This window comes from Ahaetulla prasina, chromosome 3 (genome assembly GCF_028640845.1).
Source record: "Ahaetulla prasina isolate Xishuangbanna chromosome 3, ASM2864084v1, whole genome shotgun sequence".
NCBI lineage: Eukaryota > Metazoa > Chordata > Lepidosauria > Squamata > Colubridae > Ahaetulla > Ahaetulla prasina.
In genome coordinates this window covers 21265118-21286671 of record NC_080541.1, presented here as the reverse complement: position 1 = coordinate 21286671, position 21554 = coordinate 21265118, and the positions used below count along the sequence as shown (strand labels likewise).

Genomic DNA, 21554 nt, shown 5'->3' with positions numbered 1-21554 from the left:
AAATTTAGGATGGCTGCAACATCCCTCAGTCATGTGATTGCCATTTCAACCTTTCCAGCCAACTTCTAACAAGCAAGGATAATGGGGGAAACAGTTCTGCTCAATGACACGATTCATTTAACACCTGGAATACTTTGCTTAACAACCATGGCAAAACCACGGGCCGCGGTGTGGCTCAGGCTGTAAGAAGCCTGTTATTAAAACACAGCTGCCTGCAATTACTGCAGGTTCTAGTCCCATCAGGTCCAAGGTTGACTCAGCCTTCCATCCTTTATAAGGTAGGTAAAATGAGGACCCAGATTGTTGGGGGGGCAATAAGTTGACTTTGTAAATATACAAATAGAATGAGACTATTGCCTTATACACTGTAAGCCGCCCTGAGTCTTCGGAGAAGGGCGGGATATAAATGTAAATAAACAAAAAACAAAAAACAATATATATATATATCATAAAACCAGACCCAACTCACTTAGCAACATTTAACAACTTGACTTAGCATATGGAAATTCCGGTCTCATTTGTGCTACCTGTATTTTTCACCGTTCTCCCTTCATTTCTCACTCTCAAATATAGTTTGCTAAGGCCTCGAATTTTAGCACCTAATTTTACAATATGGATAGCTGGATCCGTAATTCTCTCTGGCTAAGACGTGCTCCATGGCCAATGCATTGGCTGTGTTCGTTCTGCAGCCTCTCAGGCAACGTCCTTCTCCTTGAATAACCAAAACATCTTCCTTAGTAACTGACTGGAAGAACCACAAAGGGTGAGGTACCCACATTTGCTTTTGAAGTGATTACTAATACCCTTTGGAACAGAACACACATTACGCTAGCGATTCACTTGGCACCTTCTGTGGTTTTCAATGTTCAGAAGCCAACATCATTATTAGTTTCACTGCAAAACAGATGTTTGGAATCAAGGAAGATGATCCTTACTGAGAAGCTCCAAAGCATTGCCTGTGTGCCTGAATGTGGAAGTCACTACAAACTTCAACAAAAAGAAAAGAAAAACGAGGGAAGCTACGATGTATTACACTGTGCCATAACTTATGGCTACTCTGCTTTGGTTCCCATCAGCCTTTCCACCCCAGCCAACAACTATTGGTGTTAATTGCAAAAAAAGGAAAGAAAGGAAGGAAGGAAGGAAGGAAGGGGGGGAGGAAGAAAGAAGGAAGGAAGGACGGAGGGAGGGGGTGAGGAAGAAGGAAGGAAGGAAGAAAGAAAGAGATTTAATGGATTAAATACCCTTGAATCAGCCCTTGTAGTTGATTTAACATGGTTCACAATTCCAGCTACATTTTACATGTATGTTTACAATTTTAAATCACAAAATTTTCCTGATCTCTTTATGATCTTGTCAGGAAAAATTGGGGAGGATGCACTCACACACCCACACCTGGGAGGGGGGGGAGGGAGAGGGGGAGGGGGAGAGACAGAAAGAAAGAAAGAAAGAAAGAAAGAGAGAGAGAGAGAGAGAGAGAGAGAAAGAAAGAAAGAAAGAAAGAAAGAAAGAAAGAAAGAAAGAAAGAAAGAAAGAAAGAAAGAAAGGAAGGAAGGAAGAAAGAAAGAAAGGAAGGAAGGAAGGAAGGAAGGAAGAAAGAAAGGCATTAGGCCTGTACTCTGACTTGGGGTTTGACTAAATATAAAGCTATTATTTCTGAAATAAAAAAATTGTAATCATATGTTAAATAATATATTTTACAAAAACCCTTTGCAACATATTTTGTTATATAGCAGATTAGAAAGAAATGTTCCAATATAATTGAAAAGCTAAACTTTAGGATAAGAATTCACTTCTGTTGTTTAGATTTTTCTGGTCTCTGCAAGAGGGTGAATGACCCTACTGTTTTGAAGATTGAATAACAAAGTCTGTCTTTCGTAGTATAAGTCAAGTTTTGAATGGCATCAGAGGGTAAAAAAGAGGTTGCACTGATGCTTTCAAAGCTACTGTACTTAAGGCAAAAATATAATTAACATCTAACAGTGCTTATATTTGTTTCTGAAGAATCATAGATTTAGGTTGTTTACTATTATATTCCAGATCATTTTTCCATTTTTTTCCATTTTGTATACTCTTTTTTTTCCATTTTCAACTAACAAAAGCGAAAAGTTATGCGAATAACTTTCTGAATAATATTTCTGATGACTATTTACTCTGATTTAAAATCCTTTCTATGAAGAAATTATAGAACACTTTGGAAATAAATTAATACTGACAAAATTAAAATTGTTCAGAGAACCACACATAAATAATTCCAAATTTTTTAACTTGAAATAGAATTATTAAATGCCCAAAATAACCACTGTAAGAGTTTAGTTGAAATAACACTAGATCAAGGTCTACATACCTCGTTTTAAAAAGAATAGACTTTTGGATTCAACCAATTAAGCTACTAAGGTAAAGATAAAGGTTCCCCTCGCACATACGTGCCAGTCATTGCCGACTCTAGGGGGCGGTGCTCATCTCCGTTTCAAAGCTGAAGAGCCACTGCTGTCCGAAGACGTTTCCATGGCCATGTGGCCGGCATGACTCAATGCCAAAGGCGCATGGAATGCTGTTACCTTCCCACCAAAGGTGGTCCCTATTTTTTCTACTTGCATTTTTATGTGCTTTCGAAACTGCTAGGTTGGCAGAAGCTGGGACAAGTAATGGGAGCTCACCCCGTTACACGGCAGCACCAGGGATTCGAACCGCTGAGCTGTCGACCTTTCGATCGACAAGCTCAACGTCCTAGCCCCTGAGCCACTGCGTCCCTGCTACTAGTTTGTATTAATTAGCATAAGAATAATACAAGTCTGAAGAAATGACCTTTTTTAGATGGTGTAATAAGGCATTTTAAAAGATGCATTTCTCCACATTAAGAGTGAAAATGCTACTGACACACTCCATATCTGTGTGCTCATCAATTAAGTTTCAATAAATTAAATATTTAAAAACCAATTTGTCGAACTGATAAAGAGAACATCAGGCTGCAAACAAGATATCCCAACGAATGCCAAATGTTGCCTAAGAAACTTCTGCCCTGATGCTTGTCCCAAAGATGCTGTTCCAAAAGGCAACTAAACTTGCTTGGTTTTTTTCCTTTGAAAACGTTTCATTTTTTATCCAAGAAGCTTCTTCAGTTCTTCTTCAGCTTCTTGGATGAGAAGTGAAATGTTTCCAAAGGAAAAAACCAAGGAAGTCCAGTTGTCTTTTGGAAAAAGCACCTTTGGGACAACCATGACCTAGATGATTGAGAATCTCCATGCCCTTGTTTCTCATCTAAGTAGCCCTTGCTTAGTGGCCATTCCTTCAGCGACCATTTGAAATTATGGCAGTGCTTGAACTTAAGGCTGTTGCAGAGCTCCCGTGGTCACCTAATTACAATCTGGGTGGTTGGCAACCTGCACTTATACTCATTGCCAAGTGCTTCATGATGTGATCACCATGTGCAATCTTCCCTGCCAGTTTCCCCAGAAGATCAATGGGGAAGCCGGCAGGAAACGTTGGAGGCCGCTGCCACCTGTCCAGAGGACTCTGTCTGGTTCCTGGGGGCTGCAAAAAAGAAATCTTGTGAAAACCAAGCAGAAAATCCAACGAGATGTTCTGAGCTTTCAAATGCCAGGTTTTCCAATTATATCTTTATTATTATAATTTTTCTAAGGGTAGTAATGTCAATTTCTAGCTCCTTTTCTAGGTATGAAAACAGGACACAGTTGGAAGCTTCTCAAATATCGATTTGTGATTGAACATAAACTAGGGGTAATTAACTGGTATAATTAAGGGCTACTTATGAACATAAGAGTTTCAGGAATTTATCCCAAATTTCTTTTCTTTTTTAAAAATATAATTGAATCAAAGTATTTCAGAAGGTACAATATCCTATTTTAGAGGGAGGTCCCATTTTTAGAAGCAAAAAAAGTTACTTTGCAGGATTCAATGATTGTTTAGAACAGATGTGACCCTCTAATAGATTATTTGTCTGCTGTAGGTTTCTATCATAAGAGCCAAGTAGCCTGAAAGATACAGAGAGGCAGCCATTTGCATCCCAATTCATTTGACAGCAAACAATTCAGATCGTGCAGCTGTTTCCTAGAATGGTCCCTGAGGTAACATCTGTTTATTTTCCGGCACAAATCTCCAGGAACTCTTGTTTATTACTTTATACCCCCCATTGGGCAGTATAAGAATAGCACAAAACAAGTATTATGAAATGCTAATCAAGTGCTATAAATACCGATTGTATTCATAAGCCAACCTGATCCCCAGATAATACAAGTCATAAATAATTATCTGATGTTCTTCAGAATCGTTCTTTTTAGCAAATGTATTCTTTGGTCAAAATTCTTCAGGAAACAGCAATCAAAACTCCATTTTTAGCTCTCTGTCCTTGTTTAGTTTCTTGCCCTATTTTTTGATTTGCAATAATCTATTTTTTGTCAACACAATAAGAAAATTGTCCCAACTCTAAAAATTAACTGCTTCAATGATTTGGGCCAACATTTCTCAAACCATGAAATTTGCCCTTCCCATCACCTAGTAAAGCACAAAATGTCTGAAAGAGGAAATAATCACAAGGATTGGCTGATCCCTGTCAGGTCTGTCACAACATCGAAAGCCGCGTAGTCCTCGTCTTACAACCACAACACAGCCCCACATTTTTGTTGCCAAGTGAGACATTTGTTAAGTGATTTTTGCCCCATTTTGACTTTTCCTGCCACATTTGTTAAGTGAATCATTGCAGTTGTGACACGGATGTTAAGTGAAATTGGCTACCCCCACTGATTTTGCCAGTCAAAAGATCACATGACCATGTTATGCTGCAACCGTCATAAACATGAACCAGTTGGCGCGCGTCTGAATTTTGATCATGTGACCGTGGGGATGCTACAACGGTCGTAAGTGTGAAAAACAGCCATAACCCACTTCTTTCAGTGCCGTTGTAACTTTGAACGGTCACTACACAAACTGTCGTAAGTCAAGGACTACCTGTAGTACATATTCTCTGGAATAGGGAGTTTCATGTCTGCCCAAAGGATTTGTGATAAATAGCTTCAATAGGCCTTGTCCTCTTCCATTGAGACCATAACTCAATGGATGTACATAGGCTAGGTGGCTCAGTGGCTAAGACGCTGAGCTTGTTGATCAGAAAGGTCAGCAGTTCGGCGGTTCGAATCCCTAGTACAGGTCTCCTGCGTGAGCAGGGGGTTGGACTAGATGACCTCCAAGGTCCCTTCCAACTCTGTTACTGTTACTTGTTAAGGCAGAGGCGGAATTGTCTTCACTTTCATAGAGGTTTGTTACTGAGGTATAGAAATATAAGGGTACGGGTACAATAGGTTTAGACATCAAGGTGGTTGCTAATATAAATGGCTTTCAAAAGGGATTGGATGAATTCTTGGAAGGTAGTTGTACACACACACACACACACACACACACACACACAGAGAGAGAGAGAGAGAGAGAGAGAGAGAGAGAGAGTATATATACATCTATTTAAGGAAACCCTTTATTGGGTTTTTGTGTAAAAAAATAAAAAAATAAACATGATTTATGGTTTTGATGATTGGACAGGATAGATTATAGAAAGATGGTCATGGTTAAAACATAGAAAGGTTAAAATGTAAGTACTTAAGCAAAATGGTTCAACTGAGATCAGCATATATGGGACTGATTGGGGTGGACTGTAGGAGTGATACCGAAATTTTATCGTATTTTATTTATCAATATCTTAAATTATTGTATTTTATTCCAATTTCATTTTAAACTCTATTTTTTCCCAATTTCATTTTAAATTGTATTTCATCCAATTCCATTTTAAATTGTTTTTATCAGATTTTAGAGATAATTTGTGTCTGGAACTCTGCACTTTGATATGGCCCAAGGGCTAATCAATAAAATAAAGTAAAGTTAACATGTAATTACACTTGTATCTATGTTGAAATCAAAAGTCACTTCTTTATAGTTTGTTTTATATCTTTTTTCCTTCTACTTTTTTTCTTTCTAAACGGTTAGCTTTTTCTTTTTTCTTCCTTTCCTTTTTAAAGTTTATATTAGTCCTTATTTTGTTAAAGCTTACAATAAAGATAGATGATAGATAGATAGATAGATAGATAGATAGATAGATAGATAGATAGATAGATAGATAGATAGATAGATAGATAGGCAGGCAGGCAGGAAAAATGAAATAAAAAGCTCGTTTACAGCCTTGCTGATACTGCAAGATTATTTTCTTGATAATAGTAGAAAATGACAATTTCAAAAGAACTGCCACAGGCGTATAGTAATTAAACCTGTCTGTTGCACTATACATAACACTTCAGTGACTGTTTTCCACATTACACATTCCTAGGCAATTTTCAAGTCCTAAGTCTTGTCAAGGCACCTTAACATCATAAATGCCCAATTTTAGGAACTTCTATCTCCATTTGCAAGTATGGACCTATTGGTACAAGAACTGCACTGAATCATCCTTTATGAAGCTTACGATACTTCAATAAAAATCCCCCCCCAAAAAAACCCCAACAACACAAGCAGCGATTGCCTTGTCTGTTATGTTTTCAAACACTCCCCACTTAATTCCAATGCAAGTTCCAGAACTTTAGCCCAAATGTTTCTTTGAACTTTCACTTTCTGGAAATCTGCCATAAAGTTGCCATTTAGCGAGATGTAGAGTTTATGGACTTTGAGGATATTTGCCATGCAAATATAAAATTAAGTTGTAAATCTCAGACTGCACAAAGCCTGAAAATTAAATGGCCATCATGTTATAAAGACCTGAGATGGCTACAACCTACGGGTGATCAAAAAAAGAAAAGAAAGACCTGTCCAGGTAGAGAACTGTGCCTTGGACTTTCCAGAAGGAATCTGCTGAGTATCCCCAGCAAAATAAAACATCGATTGTTTTAAAAGAACCAAGTGAAGACAGTACAAGACTATGTTAGAAAACTGGCTTCAGAACAGGAAAAACTCTAGTCATAGTTGGAAACGTGTCAAATTTAAAAAGCCGTAAGCATCCTAGAGGCCACTTTTGGGTCTTCAAGTCTTAACTCAATCCATTTGCAGATTATTCAGATGAGCTGCTGTCCTGTTTGTTATTTAAAAAAAGAAGCTGAAATAATAGCTTCAGTCATCTTTGCAACCAAACAGTGCTGGGCCTGTACTAAAGCTACCAGATTTTGTTCTCGGCAAGGGGCTCAAAAATTATCCCTTTGTTATTTGAGAAATGGGAACGGTGCTTTAGAAGAATATGTCCAAGCACTCCTTTGATTTTAATAAATGCCATATGGATACAGCCATTCGAACATAGAAAGCCATGATACAGGAAGCCAAAATATTGGCCCACCCAGTTTGGTACTGCTTTGTCTTATCCGACATAGGTTCATTAGAGATTTTAAACAATGGTCATTGTTTCCAGTCCAGCTGACTTGCATTGTCTCTTCTGAGTTCAAAGGATGCTACACTTACATTATGGCCTGATAAATAGGTCACGGTCTGAAAAACAGCATCAGTTTGGTTTTAAGGCACCAGGCTAGAAACAGAAGACTATGAGTTCTAGTCCTGCCTCAGACATGAAAGCCAGATGAATGACTTTGGGCCAATCACAAGGAGACTGTGAGTTCTAGTCTGGCTTTAGGCATAAAAGCTGGCTGGGTGGCTTTAAGCCAATCACTCTGCCTCATCTCAACCCACCTCATAGGGTTATTGTAGGAAAAATAGGAGAAGCGGGAGCATAAGGTATATTTCCCACTTTGAGTTATAAAAATAATAAAAGAGGGATCCTACAAAGATGATTAGGGGACAGGAGGCTAAAACATATGAAGAACGGTTACAGGAATGGGGGATGTCTAGTTTAATGAAAAGAAAGACCAGGGGTGACACGATAGCAGTGTTCCAGTATTTCAAGGGCTGCCACAAAGAAGAGGGAGTCAAGCTATTCGTCAAAGCACCTGAGGGCAGGGCAAGAAACAATGGATGGAAATGAATCATGGAGAGAAGCAACCTAGATCTAAGGAGTTGGGAATGCTCCAACTTTGGAAGTTTTTAAGAAGAGATTGGATAACCATTTGTCTGAAGTGGTATAGGGTTTCCTGCCTAAGCAGGGGGTTGGACTTGAAGACCTCCAAGGTCCCTTCCAACTCTGCTCTTCTCTTCTCTTCTCTCCTGTTCTATTCTATTCTAATGGGATAAAAACAATTTTTTTTGATTATTTTCTGTTTGTATTTACAGCTTACAATTAAAAACAAAAATATCACAGAAAAGGTTATGTTAACACTCAGTGAAACCCTCTTATGGCATTCTCGCTTATAAAATGGTCTGCCCATAGAAATGATTGGATCCGACAGATTTCCAATTTACTCTCTGAAATATGCTCTCTGCTTTGTTCAACTCACGTGAATTTTGAAATCCTGAATCGACCACGTTTGTTAAAGGATTGCTCCTCTCCCATAAGGAAGAGTTTCCAGTTGAGTGAAAACTGTGGGAGATTTGGGACAATTTTTCTACATCCGTCAGAGTGGCCGTTTGAAATGGGAAGCTTTTGATTTTATTTTTTTTAAAAGCACAAATTATTTGCCAGCACTGGGCTTTCTAAGGGCTATTCAGGAATGGCATGAAGATATGGCTCACTGAGAAAAACTACAGCCTATTTGAAGTACATTTTAAGAAGGGAGATGCTCACATCTAATTAACTTTTCCTTCATGGTAGTGTCTGCCCTGAATACCGGCTATTGGATTTATGTAGCTTACATCTAATTTGCCTAAGGATGCACACAAAGCACTTTAATCAGTTCATGGTTTAGTTGGGCACTGGTCTTATATTCTTCCTAACTACTAAAGCTTTACTAATACGGTACTCAACAAATCCTTTTCAGAAGATCTATTACAGACAGTTGAAGGAGTTGATTGCTCTGCTTTTCCTTAAAACAATAGGATGTGCTGCCTTGGGGATCTAATTATCAGTATTCTACCTGGATCACAGGACCAAGGTCATACTGGTCAGATATACTTAAAAGAAGCCGATTATGGCCTATGCATTCCTAAAAGTTACTTAAATTTTCCACCAATAGCACGTATTTGTATGTCAGAAGATGCCTGAAATGCTTTTCAGTTTGTAAGCTGCCAAAAGTCTAATGAGAAGAAACTATACAAATATTTGTTTATTTTACACAAATGAAGGCATGTCCTAGGATAATGTTGCAGGATCCAAACTAGGTCGGTCACCGAGATCAGAGGTTTTGTCTTCCGAGCTTTCAGATTCGTGCTCGAGTCCATGTTCAGGGAACAGAGTGTGTGCTGTTCCGTGTATGGTATTTATAGTGGCTGCTATAAGTTGCTTTTTAGACGTTGATTGGGGTGTGTTGATGACTGGCTTTTAAGTCAATAGCTGTCGTTTGCTTGTGCTGTCCAGCACCTGCCTTCCAAGTAGTTGACAGGCTGGTGGTATTGACTAACAAGGGGCCTGTTTCCCAGGCTTCAATCATTTCCCTGGTGGTTTTATGCCTGCTTGTCCAACAATCTTAGTAGCTGCAAAAGTGTGTTCTTGTTCATTGCAGTGTGAGGCTACCAATGAGTCCGGGTCTCCTTGTCTGTGTTCTGGCCATGTTTATTTTTATTTATCAAATTTAAGGTACTGCCCACCTCATTACCTAAGTGACTCTTTAATTGTAAGCAAACAAATACGTTGTCCCAAAGGTGCTTTTTCAAAAGGCAACTGGACTTGGTTTTTTCCTTGAAGACATTTTGCTTCTCATCCAAGAAGCTTCTTCAGTTCTGACTGAACGGTAGAGAATGGAAGGAAGGATTTATATTCCTTGCAATCATCTGGTCGTTAGCACTCTTTCCGAGAGTAATTGAGGTCACTTGGAGGTTTATTTCTGTCCTCAGGGTCACCTGAATAGGGCAAATGGGTGTGTTCTGTCTCCGTCCTCATTTTGGAGTAACGAGCTGGCCTACAGCCAGTGGGTTCACGGCTCCTATCAGTCCTGGCCGAGAAAACGCAGCTGCCTGCCAAAAAGTTCAAACAGATTAAGACTTCAGCTCACTTCGACACAGTTCAGCTAATTTGCTTCCCGTGGAACTGAGAGCAGTCCCAAAGCTCTATATATCCTGTGCGGTGGGGCTCCTGCCCCACCCTTCCTTTTGATGACGCCGCCTCTCTAATCTTCTGAAGCGCGTTCGATCCAGGCTTGATTAGTATGCTTATCAGCTGCGTCTGAAGGCGTAGCCCGAGGAAGGGAGGAATCAGGGGATGTCAGCCTCATTAGGTCCTCCGACTGGCCTGGTTCTGGCTCCTGGAGCCGGGCCAAAGGAATCAGTGCTTCTGAGGTAAGCCTTATCGGCCCTTCCCCAGGTTCGGGGGCTGGAGCCACAACAGGGTGTGGAACCTTCTTGGAACTGCTGAAACTACTGTGTTGTAAACAGGAAGTCGCTGGTGTTGTGTTCCTCCCCCTCTGTTGAGAGAGGGCTGTTTAATCTTAATGTAGATGGCCTCTTTGACCCCTATTTCAAACTAGAGGTCCTCTCTGTCCAGGATATGGACTCTGCTCTCTTTAAAAGAGTGACCTTTGTCTTTCGAATGCAAATGGACTGCTGAATCTTGTCCTGATTGGGTTTGTTCTCCTATGTTGTCCCATGCGTTTGTGAAGTGTTGTTTTTTTCACCTCCAATGTACAAAAATCCAATTAACTTTTGAAAAAGCACCTTTGGGACAACCGTGACCTGGATGACTGAGAATCTCCATAGGCAAGTATAAGCAACTGTACTTCTGCTGCACTGTAGATTCCAGAGGAGTGCATTATAAATATCCTTTTATCCTAACTAGGACTAGTTTCATCATCATCTAAGCACAGGAAACATTTCCATCTATGTTCTTTTTTTATACATATGAAATGGACATTTAAAAACATGGAATAAAGTCATGATCAGGAGATGAAAGACTGAAATGAATGATCATGTGAATGTATGAACATGAACAAACCATAACTTTTAAGTACAGATTTAGCATGTTTTTGTGAGTGAATAATAAACACTTTTTTATTTTGGTAAACAAGAAATTACTGCCTTTTAATTTTTAAAAAATTAAAAATCAGATTTTGGTAAATGTAAAAATTAGAATCCTTTTTAAAAAATGATTGACTTTTATCCACCCAACACTAACCTGGTGTCGATGGTCTTTCCAGCATATTTAAATGATGGTAGATAAAAGCTTGACTGTCATGAACCGTGTCCATATCAATCTCTTCTTCTTCTTGGGAATTTGAAAACTGCAATATTAGAAAACAAAGAAAACCAGAACATACATAAAGAGTGCTAATCACCAGCTAAAATATGTTTTTTTTTTAAAATTATCCACATCTATGAAAAATAATTATAATAAGCAAGCTGGTTTAAAAACAAAAATCTTGGTTTTTAAAACAGCCTGATTTCATTTACTGTCAATTTCTCCTAGAATGAGAACTATTTGTTTATGCTCCTTAAGATATGGCTATCAATACAAATGTAAAAATGCAGCAGACAATGGGTTACTCAGTTGGACCCTCCTGGAATTAGCAAATTCTTACTACTATGGGATAGATGAAGATACTAGACATAGTAGTGTCAAAAGCTAAAGTTCTTTCAATCACCCCCTTATTTTTGCAGTATCTTATATAGGCCATAAGTCAAAGAATCATGTGATAATAGAATTCTTTATTGGCCAAGTGTGATTGGACACACAAGGAATTTGTCTATGGTGCAAATGCTCGCAGTGTACATAAAAAGACAAGATACATTCATCAAGAACCATAAGGTACAACACTTAATGATAGTCACAGGGTACAAATAAGCAATCAAATCATACTAGGAAACAATCAGTATCAATATAAATCGTAAGGATACAAGCAACAAAGTTACAGTCATGCAGTCATAAGTGGAGGAGATGGGTGATAGGAACGATGAGAAGACTAATAGTAATAGTAATGCAGACTTAGTGAATAGTTTGACAGTGTTGAGGGAATTATTTGTTTAGCAGAGTGACGGCATTTGGGAAAAAACTGTTCTTGTGTCTAGTTGTTCTGGTGTGCAATGCTCTATAGTGTCTTTTTGAGGGTAGGAGTTGAAACAATTCATGTCCAGGATGCGAGGGATCTGTAAATATTTTCACAGCCCTCTTTTTGACTCGTGCAGTAGAGATACAATATAAAATACAAGCCATCTTTCAAAAGGGGATGGATTTTTCTCCCCCAGGCAAGTACAGAACCATTTAGTGGTATCTGATATTTAAGACTGGAGCATGCATGGTTTTCCCATTATCTACCATTGACTTACCCTTATTTTGAGCTTAACTTTGCTGTCTTCAATCTTCTCAAGTATCTGTCCGGGTTCCAGCGGAGAGCCAAGAGGTGTATCGGCTTTCCTCTTCAACCCCTGCTGATGTGGAAGGGGAAGGATGGATGTTTCCTTAAGAAGGTGATCATCTTCCTTGAGAAGCAATTAAAAAAAATTAATTTGGAAATATTAACAGTGGCATAACAAGACTATGAACAACAATTCCAATTTATTGGGAACTGAACACAATGCATTCGGGACCCTTCACAATATTAGCTGTAGGAGTAATTCTTGAGAACACAAATGCAATTATTCCTACTGGATACAATGGAATGAGCTGTCATCCTCCCAAACCAGTCAAATCATAAATATGTTACTAAACAATGACAGACATTCCTTATTTTTTTTTAAATGGGCTATTAGGCCCCTAGGTATACAAGATTACTAGGAGAATAGTGGGGGAAAGAGAGGATATTATTAATCATAGATTAGTTATGACCAATGCCAACACAAGCTACCTTTATAAGTTGAGCCGTAGGGTTAAGATTCTTAATACAGCCTTTTACTGAAAGGACATGTTTTGCTAATTAAAAAAAAGGACGTCAGCCTGGAGGAAAAAGCCAAAGCCACATTTGTTTATGCTCGTCACCACTTGTCATGTGGAAATTTATCACCCAGGCTGATACCTTAAAATCTGTGCCATTGTTTATGGAGGCTTCCCTCTCCATAAGAGTCAAGTTGATCTATGGACAGGATATAGGCATGGTGTTCACTTTTTCAAGCAACTTGGATGAGAAAAATTACAGCCTGATAAAATAATTGGCCTTGGGGGAGAGTGGAGACAAGCTTTGGCCCAAGAGAAGCAGGCTGCGGTGAGATCAGGAAGAACAAGGGTTAAAAAGGGAGACCACCGTGGGAAACTGAGCTGCTTCGAGTGAAGAAGGGAGTTCAGGTTGTACAAGAAATCAAGGCAGGGTGGGGGTGGGGATTCGCTTACTGTGCTTTGGAAGCCAACTATTTGACCCAGTGAGTTTGGATTGTTAGGAGGTTCCGGGCCATTTGCTCCAGGTTCAGGGATTATCGTCGGGTTCAGCACAGCTTTCTTTTCTTTGAGGTTGAGGACCAAGCCGAGCTCCGGCAGGGGCAAACAGGAAGGCCTGCTAAGACCAAACAGGGTGAAGTACAGGTCGACGGCACCACAGCGCAGCCTCCAGTCATGGCACGTACCTTGGGAAGCAAAGAGAGACACAGAGAGAGAGCCAACAGTCATCTTTACAGACATGATGCCTTCTGTTGTGGCCCACCAGCGACCAGCAGAGCTGGCAGCAGATTCGGACAGTGAGGAGGTTGGGGAGGAACATGGGCCAGTCCTGGAGTCTGGGAAAGGCTCTGATGAGGGCTCTGCGTCAGAGGCAAAAGGGAACCAGGGCCGTATGTGATCAGCTGCCTTCAGAGTCAAGACATTAGTGAGGCAGATGAACAGCTGGAGCCTGTTCCCAGTGTGTGCATGTGCAGAGTTGCCAGATGAAGGGAACAGTTAAGGAATAAGGGTCGACTTGGGAGTAAGGTCACAGGTGGACGATGAATGGCCCCTCCCATAGGGAATAAAAGAAGAGCGAAAGGGGAGTGGAGTTTGCAGGAGACAATTAGTTCATTCCTGCATTCTTGCCAAGTATTGCGGCGGCCTGGCCACTCTCCAAGCCTGATAAAGGTCGGTAATTGGGAACTACCTTGAAAGACTGTGGAAGAGGAAAGACTTTGCTGGAGAGGAATTCACTGTAAATTAAATAAAAGGGGTTTAAAGAAAGGTGTGTGTGTGTGTGTGTGTGTATGTGTTTGTGTAAGAGTTACTCGAGCAAATTGCAACTTCCCTTTTTGGCTTCCTCACTGTGGTAAGCCGGCAAAGGTTGCAAATGGTGATCACGTGATTGTGGGACACTGCAACTGGGCATAAGTGAAAACTAGTTGACAAACGCCAGAATTTTGTTCATGGGACTGCAGGGGAACTGAAACGGCTGGAATGTCCAAGAACCAGATGTAAGTCCTTTCATTCGGCACCAATTGCAACTTCAAACCGTTGCTGAACAAATGGCTGTAACTCAAGGACTGATACCATTTTGCAACAACAGGAATTCTGAGCAAACGCTGCCAACTGCAGTTAGGACTGGCAAATCTGCCACTAAGTGATGCGGTCATAAAGTGAAATGCCATGTGTCTGCACCAGACTTATGTCGGCTCCGGTTGCAGTTGTTGAGTGAATCGCTGTGAGTCGTCAGGCACATAGTGCGACAGTGACTTGCAATTTCCCACTGGCTTCCCCATTAACTTTGCTTGTTGAAAGTCAGGGCCACAAATGACAATCATGTGATTGCTAGGAGTTGCGATGATCATAAATGCTGAACAAGTGTTCAGTAAGCGAGTACTACATGCACAGTTGTCACATCTTACACTGAAACAAGTTGAGATTTAAAAAGGAGGTCAATTCCTCTATATACCGTATGTGTGTGTGTGTGTGTGTGTGTGTGTGTGTGTGTGTGTGTGTATGGGTGTAGGTGTGCATACGCAGGCAGATAGGCAGGCACACACATGTGTGTGTGTGTGTGTAATATTATAGATGTAAACCTATAGTCATAGGTTTATTAGTCATTAGCTTTAATGATTATAGATTTAGTGGCATGTAAGGCCAAGAAAAGATATATTTATAATACAGGAAGCAACAATATTTTGAAATATATAGTATATTTTAGCAAACAGTTCCCAGAAGAGAAAAAAGAAATAGCCAGTAAATGAAGTAAAAGGGGTGTGTCTCAAGCACAATTCAGCAAAGAGGAAAATTACAAGACAGTCCATATATATATATATGTATATATATATATATAACTGTCACAAGATCCTGCAGCATATGATACTGTATGGACACAAAGACCTTTTTGCCCTGATAAGAAAGCTAAAAACACAATGATATGGAGCTCAACAGTTCTTGTCATCCAAAGCTGAGCCCACCTTCCAGAACATAATAAACCAGAGATTATTTCCTTTTGCTTTGCTTTCCAATTTATGGTTCTAGTGATTTCAGCCCAGACAGGAAAAAACCGACAGTTTCTTTGACAAGCATTAATTTGTTCATTCAGATAATGGTAACAATAAAAAGTACGCAAGCTGAACTTTTAAAACCAGTTGTTGTGGAATATACTGATTGCTTGGAAGCAGATATTTGAAGTATGAATATTCATTTAAGAACTTTAAAGGAATTCATTAGTTCTAGCTTTATTCTGGGAGGCAGTTTACATTCCCCTTAACATTTAATAACATGGTGAAGATCTGATTATTTCAATAGGCCATTCAATTTATTATCTTAATAAATATTCCCACTGGTAATCTGGGACTTCACAATGGTTCTTTACAGAAAGTACAAAAGGTCCACATGACTCTCCAAGATTTGCTGCTTAACCCTTCAAAAAAAATAATCAAAAATCTCTCTTCCATTAGCACTCTTTTTGTTACAATAAGGCCAGTAAGTTAAAAGACTAACTTTATGAGACAAATTTGCTTCAGTATTTTTTTTTAAATGCAAGACAAAATCCAAACCATTTTACTTCTTGAATTTGACGTTTAGCAAAGCCTTCCAAAAACTGCCACCCCAAATTACTTAAACTGCTACACAGCTGTAAAACATGCAAAAGGAAAAAGGTCACGCGAGATTGAAGTCATATAGAAATGTTTTGAAAATTGTTATAAACAATTGGTCAGGTGAAAAATCTCCTGGTAAAACAGGGTCTGTTACATGAAACAAAAAAGAAAGAAAGAAAGAAAGAAACCAGTTACAGAATTCTGGTGCAACATTTTTCTTCCCTAAAGCAGGGGTCTCCAACCTTGGCAACCTTAAGACTTGTGGACTTCAACTCCCAGAATTCAATTTCAATATTCCATGCAATGCTTTGCTTGCAAAAACTCTTAATTTTTTTTAAAAAAAATCGGGAACATATTTTTATATGCTCAGATGATTAATCTGAGGTTAAAAAAAAACAACAACCCAAAGAGTTGTTATGAGAATAAGAAGTGCCACAGTACACCACATCCTGGGAGGGATGAGTGGGAAAAGATTGCCTTCACAATCAGAAGTATATTTGGCCTCTGTGGGAAGCAGGATGTTAGACCTCTGAAACCAGAAGTGCCGTATAAACACAAGGACCAACATCGTCAATTTATCTAACTCTCATGAATTCCTTAATCCCATCTAAGGCAGTAGAGATGATCCTCCTCGGTACACCAGGGAGGCAGTGGATATGAGTGAGGAACATGGCCAGCTTACATGCTGACGGTAGGCCCTGTTCTGACCTAGGCTTCCCCAAACCACTCCTTGTCTCAACAAAACCCCTTTTTATTAAGTTGCTGTGAATTCTCCTCATTCGCATCCAGCAAAGTCCCCGGAAACAGTTTTTCCAGGGTGAATTCACAAACATAGATTTTATCTGGCTTGGAGAGCTGCCAGGCCTATATCTTCAAAATGCAACACTGTACAAGAAAGTACTTGGCAAGGAGTCTCTGAGAGTCAAAAACTAATTAAGCTTAATTAGCAAACTAATTGTATCCTGCAAACTCCCTTCCCCTTTCGCTCCTCTTTTATTCCCTCTGGGAGGGGCCATTCACCGTCCACCTGTGGCTTTACTCCCGAGTCAGCCTTTGTTCCTTAACTGTTCCCTTCTCCTGGCAGCCCTGTGCATATCAAGAACAGGCTTCAGCTGTTCTTCTGCCCCATTCATATCCGACTCCGAAGGCAGCTGACAGGTGGCCCTGGCCCCATCTCTGCCTCCAACGCAGAGCCCTCATCAGAGCCTTCCCCAGACTCCATGTTCCTCCCCAACCTCCTCACTGTCTGAGTCTGCCACCAGCTCTGCTGGCAGGCCACAACAGACCAGGGCAGGCCACAAAATGGGCTTGCTTCGAGAATAGATCAATTACCGTCCATTTGACAGTATTCCCGTCGCTTGCAGGGAGCTCTACAATGAAATCCATGGCTATTTCCTCCCAGGGTCGGGTGGGATTAGCCACAGGTTGCAGGAGGCCTGGGGGTTTCTCTGGCCCTTTCTTCATGGTTGCGCAGACCATGCAGCTCCTGACATAGTTTTCTACGTCTTTTTTTTTTCATTTTGGGCCACCAGAACTGCCTGTTGGCCAGATGTAATGTTTTCAGGAACCCGAAGTGGCCAGCTTGTTGGGCATCATGGCAACGCTGCAGGACAGCTGTCCACTGGCTGTGAGGTACACATAATTTGCTACCCTTCCACGCTAGGCAACAAACTACAACTTGTGGCAACAAATGTATATGCATTGTTAGATGCCCCTCGCTGCCAGAACCCAGTTCTAATCAAATTAATTTGAAACAAAAATCATGTGTGTTAATGTGTAAAATGTAAACACACAGAAAAGCTGTGTGAAGGTCTGAAATGGGGAGAACAGCCTCCTCCCAGTTCTACTGATGGAAACAGTTCTATCAATAGAAAATTGCATAAAAACTAACTTCCTTTGTTACTTTGCATCCTCAATTAACAGTTGAACAAATTTGCTGAATATTATCCCTATGTATTCTCCCGCGTTATACAAGAAGGACTTAGCCTCTGAAGTTTGTCACTGTCAGTTGTTGAAATTCTTGTGTTTACTGTTCTTAGAGAAATTAGTGGATTTTATATGATGTGACATTTGTTTTCCAAGTTCAGCTGATTTTTGAAGAATAGCAGTAGCACTACCAATATATAAGCACTTAGACTTATATATCACTTCATAATGCTTTACAGTTCTCTCTAAGTGGTTTACAGTGTCAGCCTCTTGCCCCCAACAATCTGGGTCCTTATTTTACCTACCTCGGAAGGATGGAAGGCTGAGTCAACCTTGAGCCGGTGAGAAATGAACTGCCGGCAGCCGGCAGGCAGCAGAAGTAGCCTGCAGTACTGCATTCTAACCACTGTGCTACCACGGCTGAAGAAGCCTAGCATGATCAAGCCTGACTCATTAGTTCACTATTACAAAGGTAAACCCAATATACAGTGCAGATAATTTCCATTTATAGCATAGTTAGAATGTTTATTGCAGATCTGACTAAAAGACAAAGTCTATGTTGGAGGACATCCAAATAAGTTACATTTGTGTGCTTTAGAGTAACGGCATAGGGTAAATTATGAAGATACATAAATATGTATGTTTAGTTTTATTCTATATATTAATAGATGTTGATTGATATAAAAATTGTAAGTAATTAAGAAAAAAAGATTTTAACCTGAATTCATAAGCTTCCAGAGTTGATCGACCAAAGCTTCATTGCATAAAGGAGATTCCATGTTCTTGGTAAATGGTGGATTCTTTGTCAACATGTTTAATATTTTATGTCTGAAAGAAGATAAAATCAAATTTTAATCCATACAAATTCTAATTTGCAGGTTTTTATTCTTATACTTAAGGGATGCGGTGGCTCAGAGGCTAAGACGCTGAGCTTGTCGATCGAAAGTTCAGCAGTTCGAATCCCTAGTGCTGCCGGGCAACGGGATGAGCTCCCGTTATTTGTCCCAGCTTCTGCCAACCTAGCAGTTCAAAAGCACATAAAAAATGCAAGTAGAAAAATAGGGACTCCTTTGGTGGGAGGGTAACAGTGTTCGTGCGTCTTTGGCGGCCACATGACCATGGAGACGTCTTTGGACAGCGCTGGCTCTTCGGCTTTGAAACGGAGATGAGCACTGCCCCCTAGAGTCGGGAACGACTAGCACATATATGCGAGGGGAACCTTTACCTTATTCTTATACTTTCTCAAATTTTGGAGAAAGTTCTGAACTTTAATATTATAGGGTCAAACTCATTAATTTGCGTTCATAAAGTTTAGGAAATCACTTTCTGTAAATTTGCCTAAACTTCTAAAAAATAACAATAAAGAAACCAATACAGAAAAGAAACTAAATAGTTCAAATGTTGTCATTATTCAGGTCATCAGGTGTACACACTTGAATTATCCCTGTAGCTTAAAATCAACAGGGCAAAACATTAAAGAAATATATCATTTATAATCTTTGTCTGCAATTACAAACCAGAAACCAAATATTTTCTTTAGTTCCCACATAGAATGAACCCACATACTCTGAGTAGAATACACTGCGAGTTGTGTGAATTTAAAGGAGGAAGATTATAGAAAAAAAATTAAAGATGGATTTTCCTTCAAAAAAAATAAAGGTTTGCCATGCTATGTTTCTCAAACTAGTTGAATATGGGCAGTTGCTAGGAAAAGCGTAAGAAACTTACTATTTTCTCATCAGTTTTAGGTTTTCACTTTAAACAACTCTTACTTATCCTCAAAATAAGTAGTTCTTTTGTAGTAATAATAGTAGTAATACAAAATAAATATTACTAAGCAATGCCCTCTTGCTTAGTAATATATGATTTCAAACAGAAGCCGATAATCCAAACTTATTGACCCAAGCAGTAACAATCTGAATACAGATACTTCTCAATTTATGACCACAATTGAGCCCCAAATTTCTGTTGCTAAGCAAGACAGTTGTCAAGTGAGTTTTGTCCCATGTTACGACCTTTCTTGCCACATTTGTTAAGTGAAATCACTGCAGGTATTAAATTAGCAAGGTGGCTGTTCAGTGAATCTGGCTTCCCTATTGATTTTGCTTGTCAGAAAGTTGCAAAAGGGGATTTACATGACCCCAGGACCCTGCAACCGTCATAACTACGAGTCAATTGATGGGCGGTCTGAATTTCTGATCATGTGACCATAGGGATGCTGCAATGGTCATAAATGTGAAAAACAGGCATACGTCACTTTTTCCCAGTGCTGCTACCCGTACGACAACTCTAAGTTACATTCATACAACGTGTGTGAATATACTGTGTTTTCCTGAAAATACGATCTACTCCAAAAGTAAGTCCTAGCTTGATTTTTACATGTGCACTCAATATAAGCCCTACCCTCAAAATAATCCCTAATTAAGACCCCGCCCATTCCAGGATGCAGGGGGAGTTGCAAGCTGCCTGGGTAAAAATTAAGGTAGGGTGGGGATGGAGGGTGGAGCTGCCCTACTTACCAAGCCTCGCGTACCCTGACACCTGCTTTGCCAGCCCACTTCTTCTGCGGCTGCTTGCCGCCGCTTCTGCGTGTTGCCCCTGGCCTCGCTGTCACTTGTCAGTGAAGACAAGTACAGCTGAGAAACACCCTCTGGATTGACAAGCGTGGAGCCCCCCCCCCGCCCCCCCGGCCTCGTTTCGCCATCAGAGGCCCTTCCAGAAAGCCCTCTGCAGCTGATAAAAGAGCTCCGGATTGATCCAAAGCTCTGTTATCGGCTGCAGAGGCCGTTCATTCTAGGAAGGAAGAAACAGAATGGCGAAACAGAAGCCGGGGGCGATGCGCACGTCAATCTGGACCTCGTTTCTTGGCTGAAGAGGCCTTTCTGGAAGGGCCTCTAATGGTGAAACGAGGGGGAGCACTGCGCGTGTCAATATGGAGCCCATTTCCCAGCTGCAGAGGCCTTACCGGGAAGCCTCTGGCAGTGAAAGGGAGGCCAGGGGCGATGCACATAAGCAGCGACAAGCGGCCGAAGAAGTAGGCTGGCTGCGGGTTTCTGCTGGGCGGGGCTGTTGGTGCCGCTGCCATAAGGTGAGTCAGTGGAAGACACCCCCCCTGAAAATAAGACTTGGTGCCTTTTTTGGTGGGAAAAAAATTATAAGACCGGGTCTTATTTTCGAGAAAACAAGGTATCTTCACATAAGATATAGAGCAGAGGTCTTCAAACTTGGCAGCTTTAAGACTCGTGGACTTCAACTTGGAAGAGTTATTTCATACAAACTGATCAATATAATTTAGTCTGGTGTGTTGTATGAACTTAAGCCATGACCCAAGGATAATTCCTGTATCCTGAGAAACTAAGATGCCTTGCAAATCTTCACCGCTGAAAAATGGGATTATGGCTAACAAAACCCAAGAAAGGGAAACATAGCAGTAGAGTACATTTTAAAAAATAATCTCCAAAGCACCTGAGGGTAGAACAAGAAGCAATGGGTGGAAACTAATCAAGGAAAGAAGCAACTTAGAACTAAGGAGAAATTTCCTGACAGTTAGAAAAATTAATAAGTGGAACAACTTGCCTGAAGTTGTAAATGCTCCAACACTGGAAATTTTTAAGAAAATGTTGGATAACCATCTGTCTGAGATGGTGTAGGGTTTCCTGCCTGGGCAGGGGGTTGGACTAGAAGGCCTCCAAGGTCCCTTCCAACTCTGTTGT

At 40.3% G+C, this 21554-nt stretch overlaps 1 protein-coding gene across 4 annotated transcripts in view; it reads right to left on the bottom strand.

Moving 5' to 3' along the window:
* The window catches only part of TAF2 (TATA-box binding protein associated factor 2), a 65799-nt gene that overhangs the window by 6097 nt on the left and 38148 nt on the right, over positions 1-21554 (bottom strand). For all 4 annotated transcript variants that reach the window (XM_058179206.1, XM_058179207.1, XM_058179208.1 and 1 more), the window contains 4 exons: positions 18560-18669; positions 13283-13512; positions 12286-12438; positions 11138-11243 (listed from right to left, as the gene is read on the bottom strand). In XM_058179206.1, coding sequence (XP_058035189.1) covers positions 11138-11243; positions 12286-12438; positions 13283-13512; positions 18560-18669 — 599 coding nt within the window. The remainder of the gene's footprint in view (positions 1-11137; positions 11244-12285; positions 12439-13282; positions 13513-18559; positions 18670-21554) is intronic.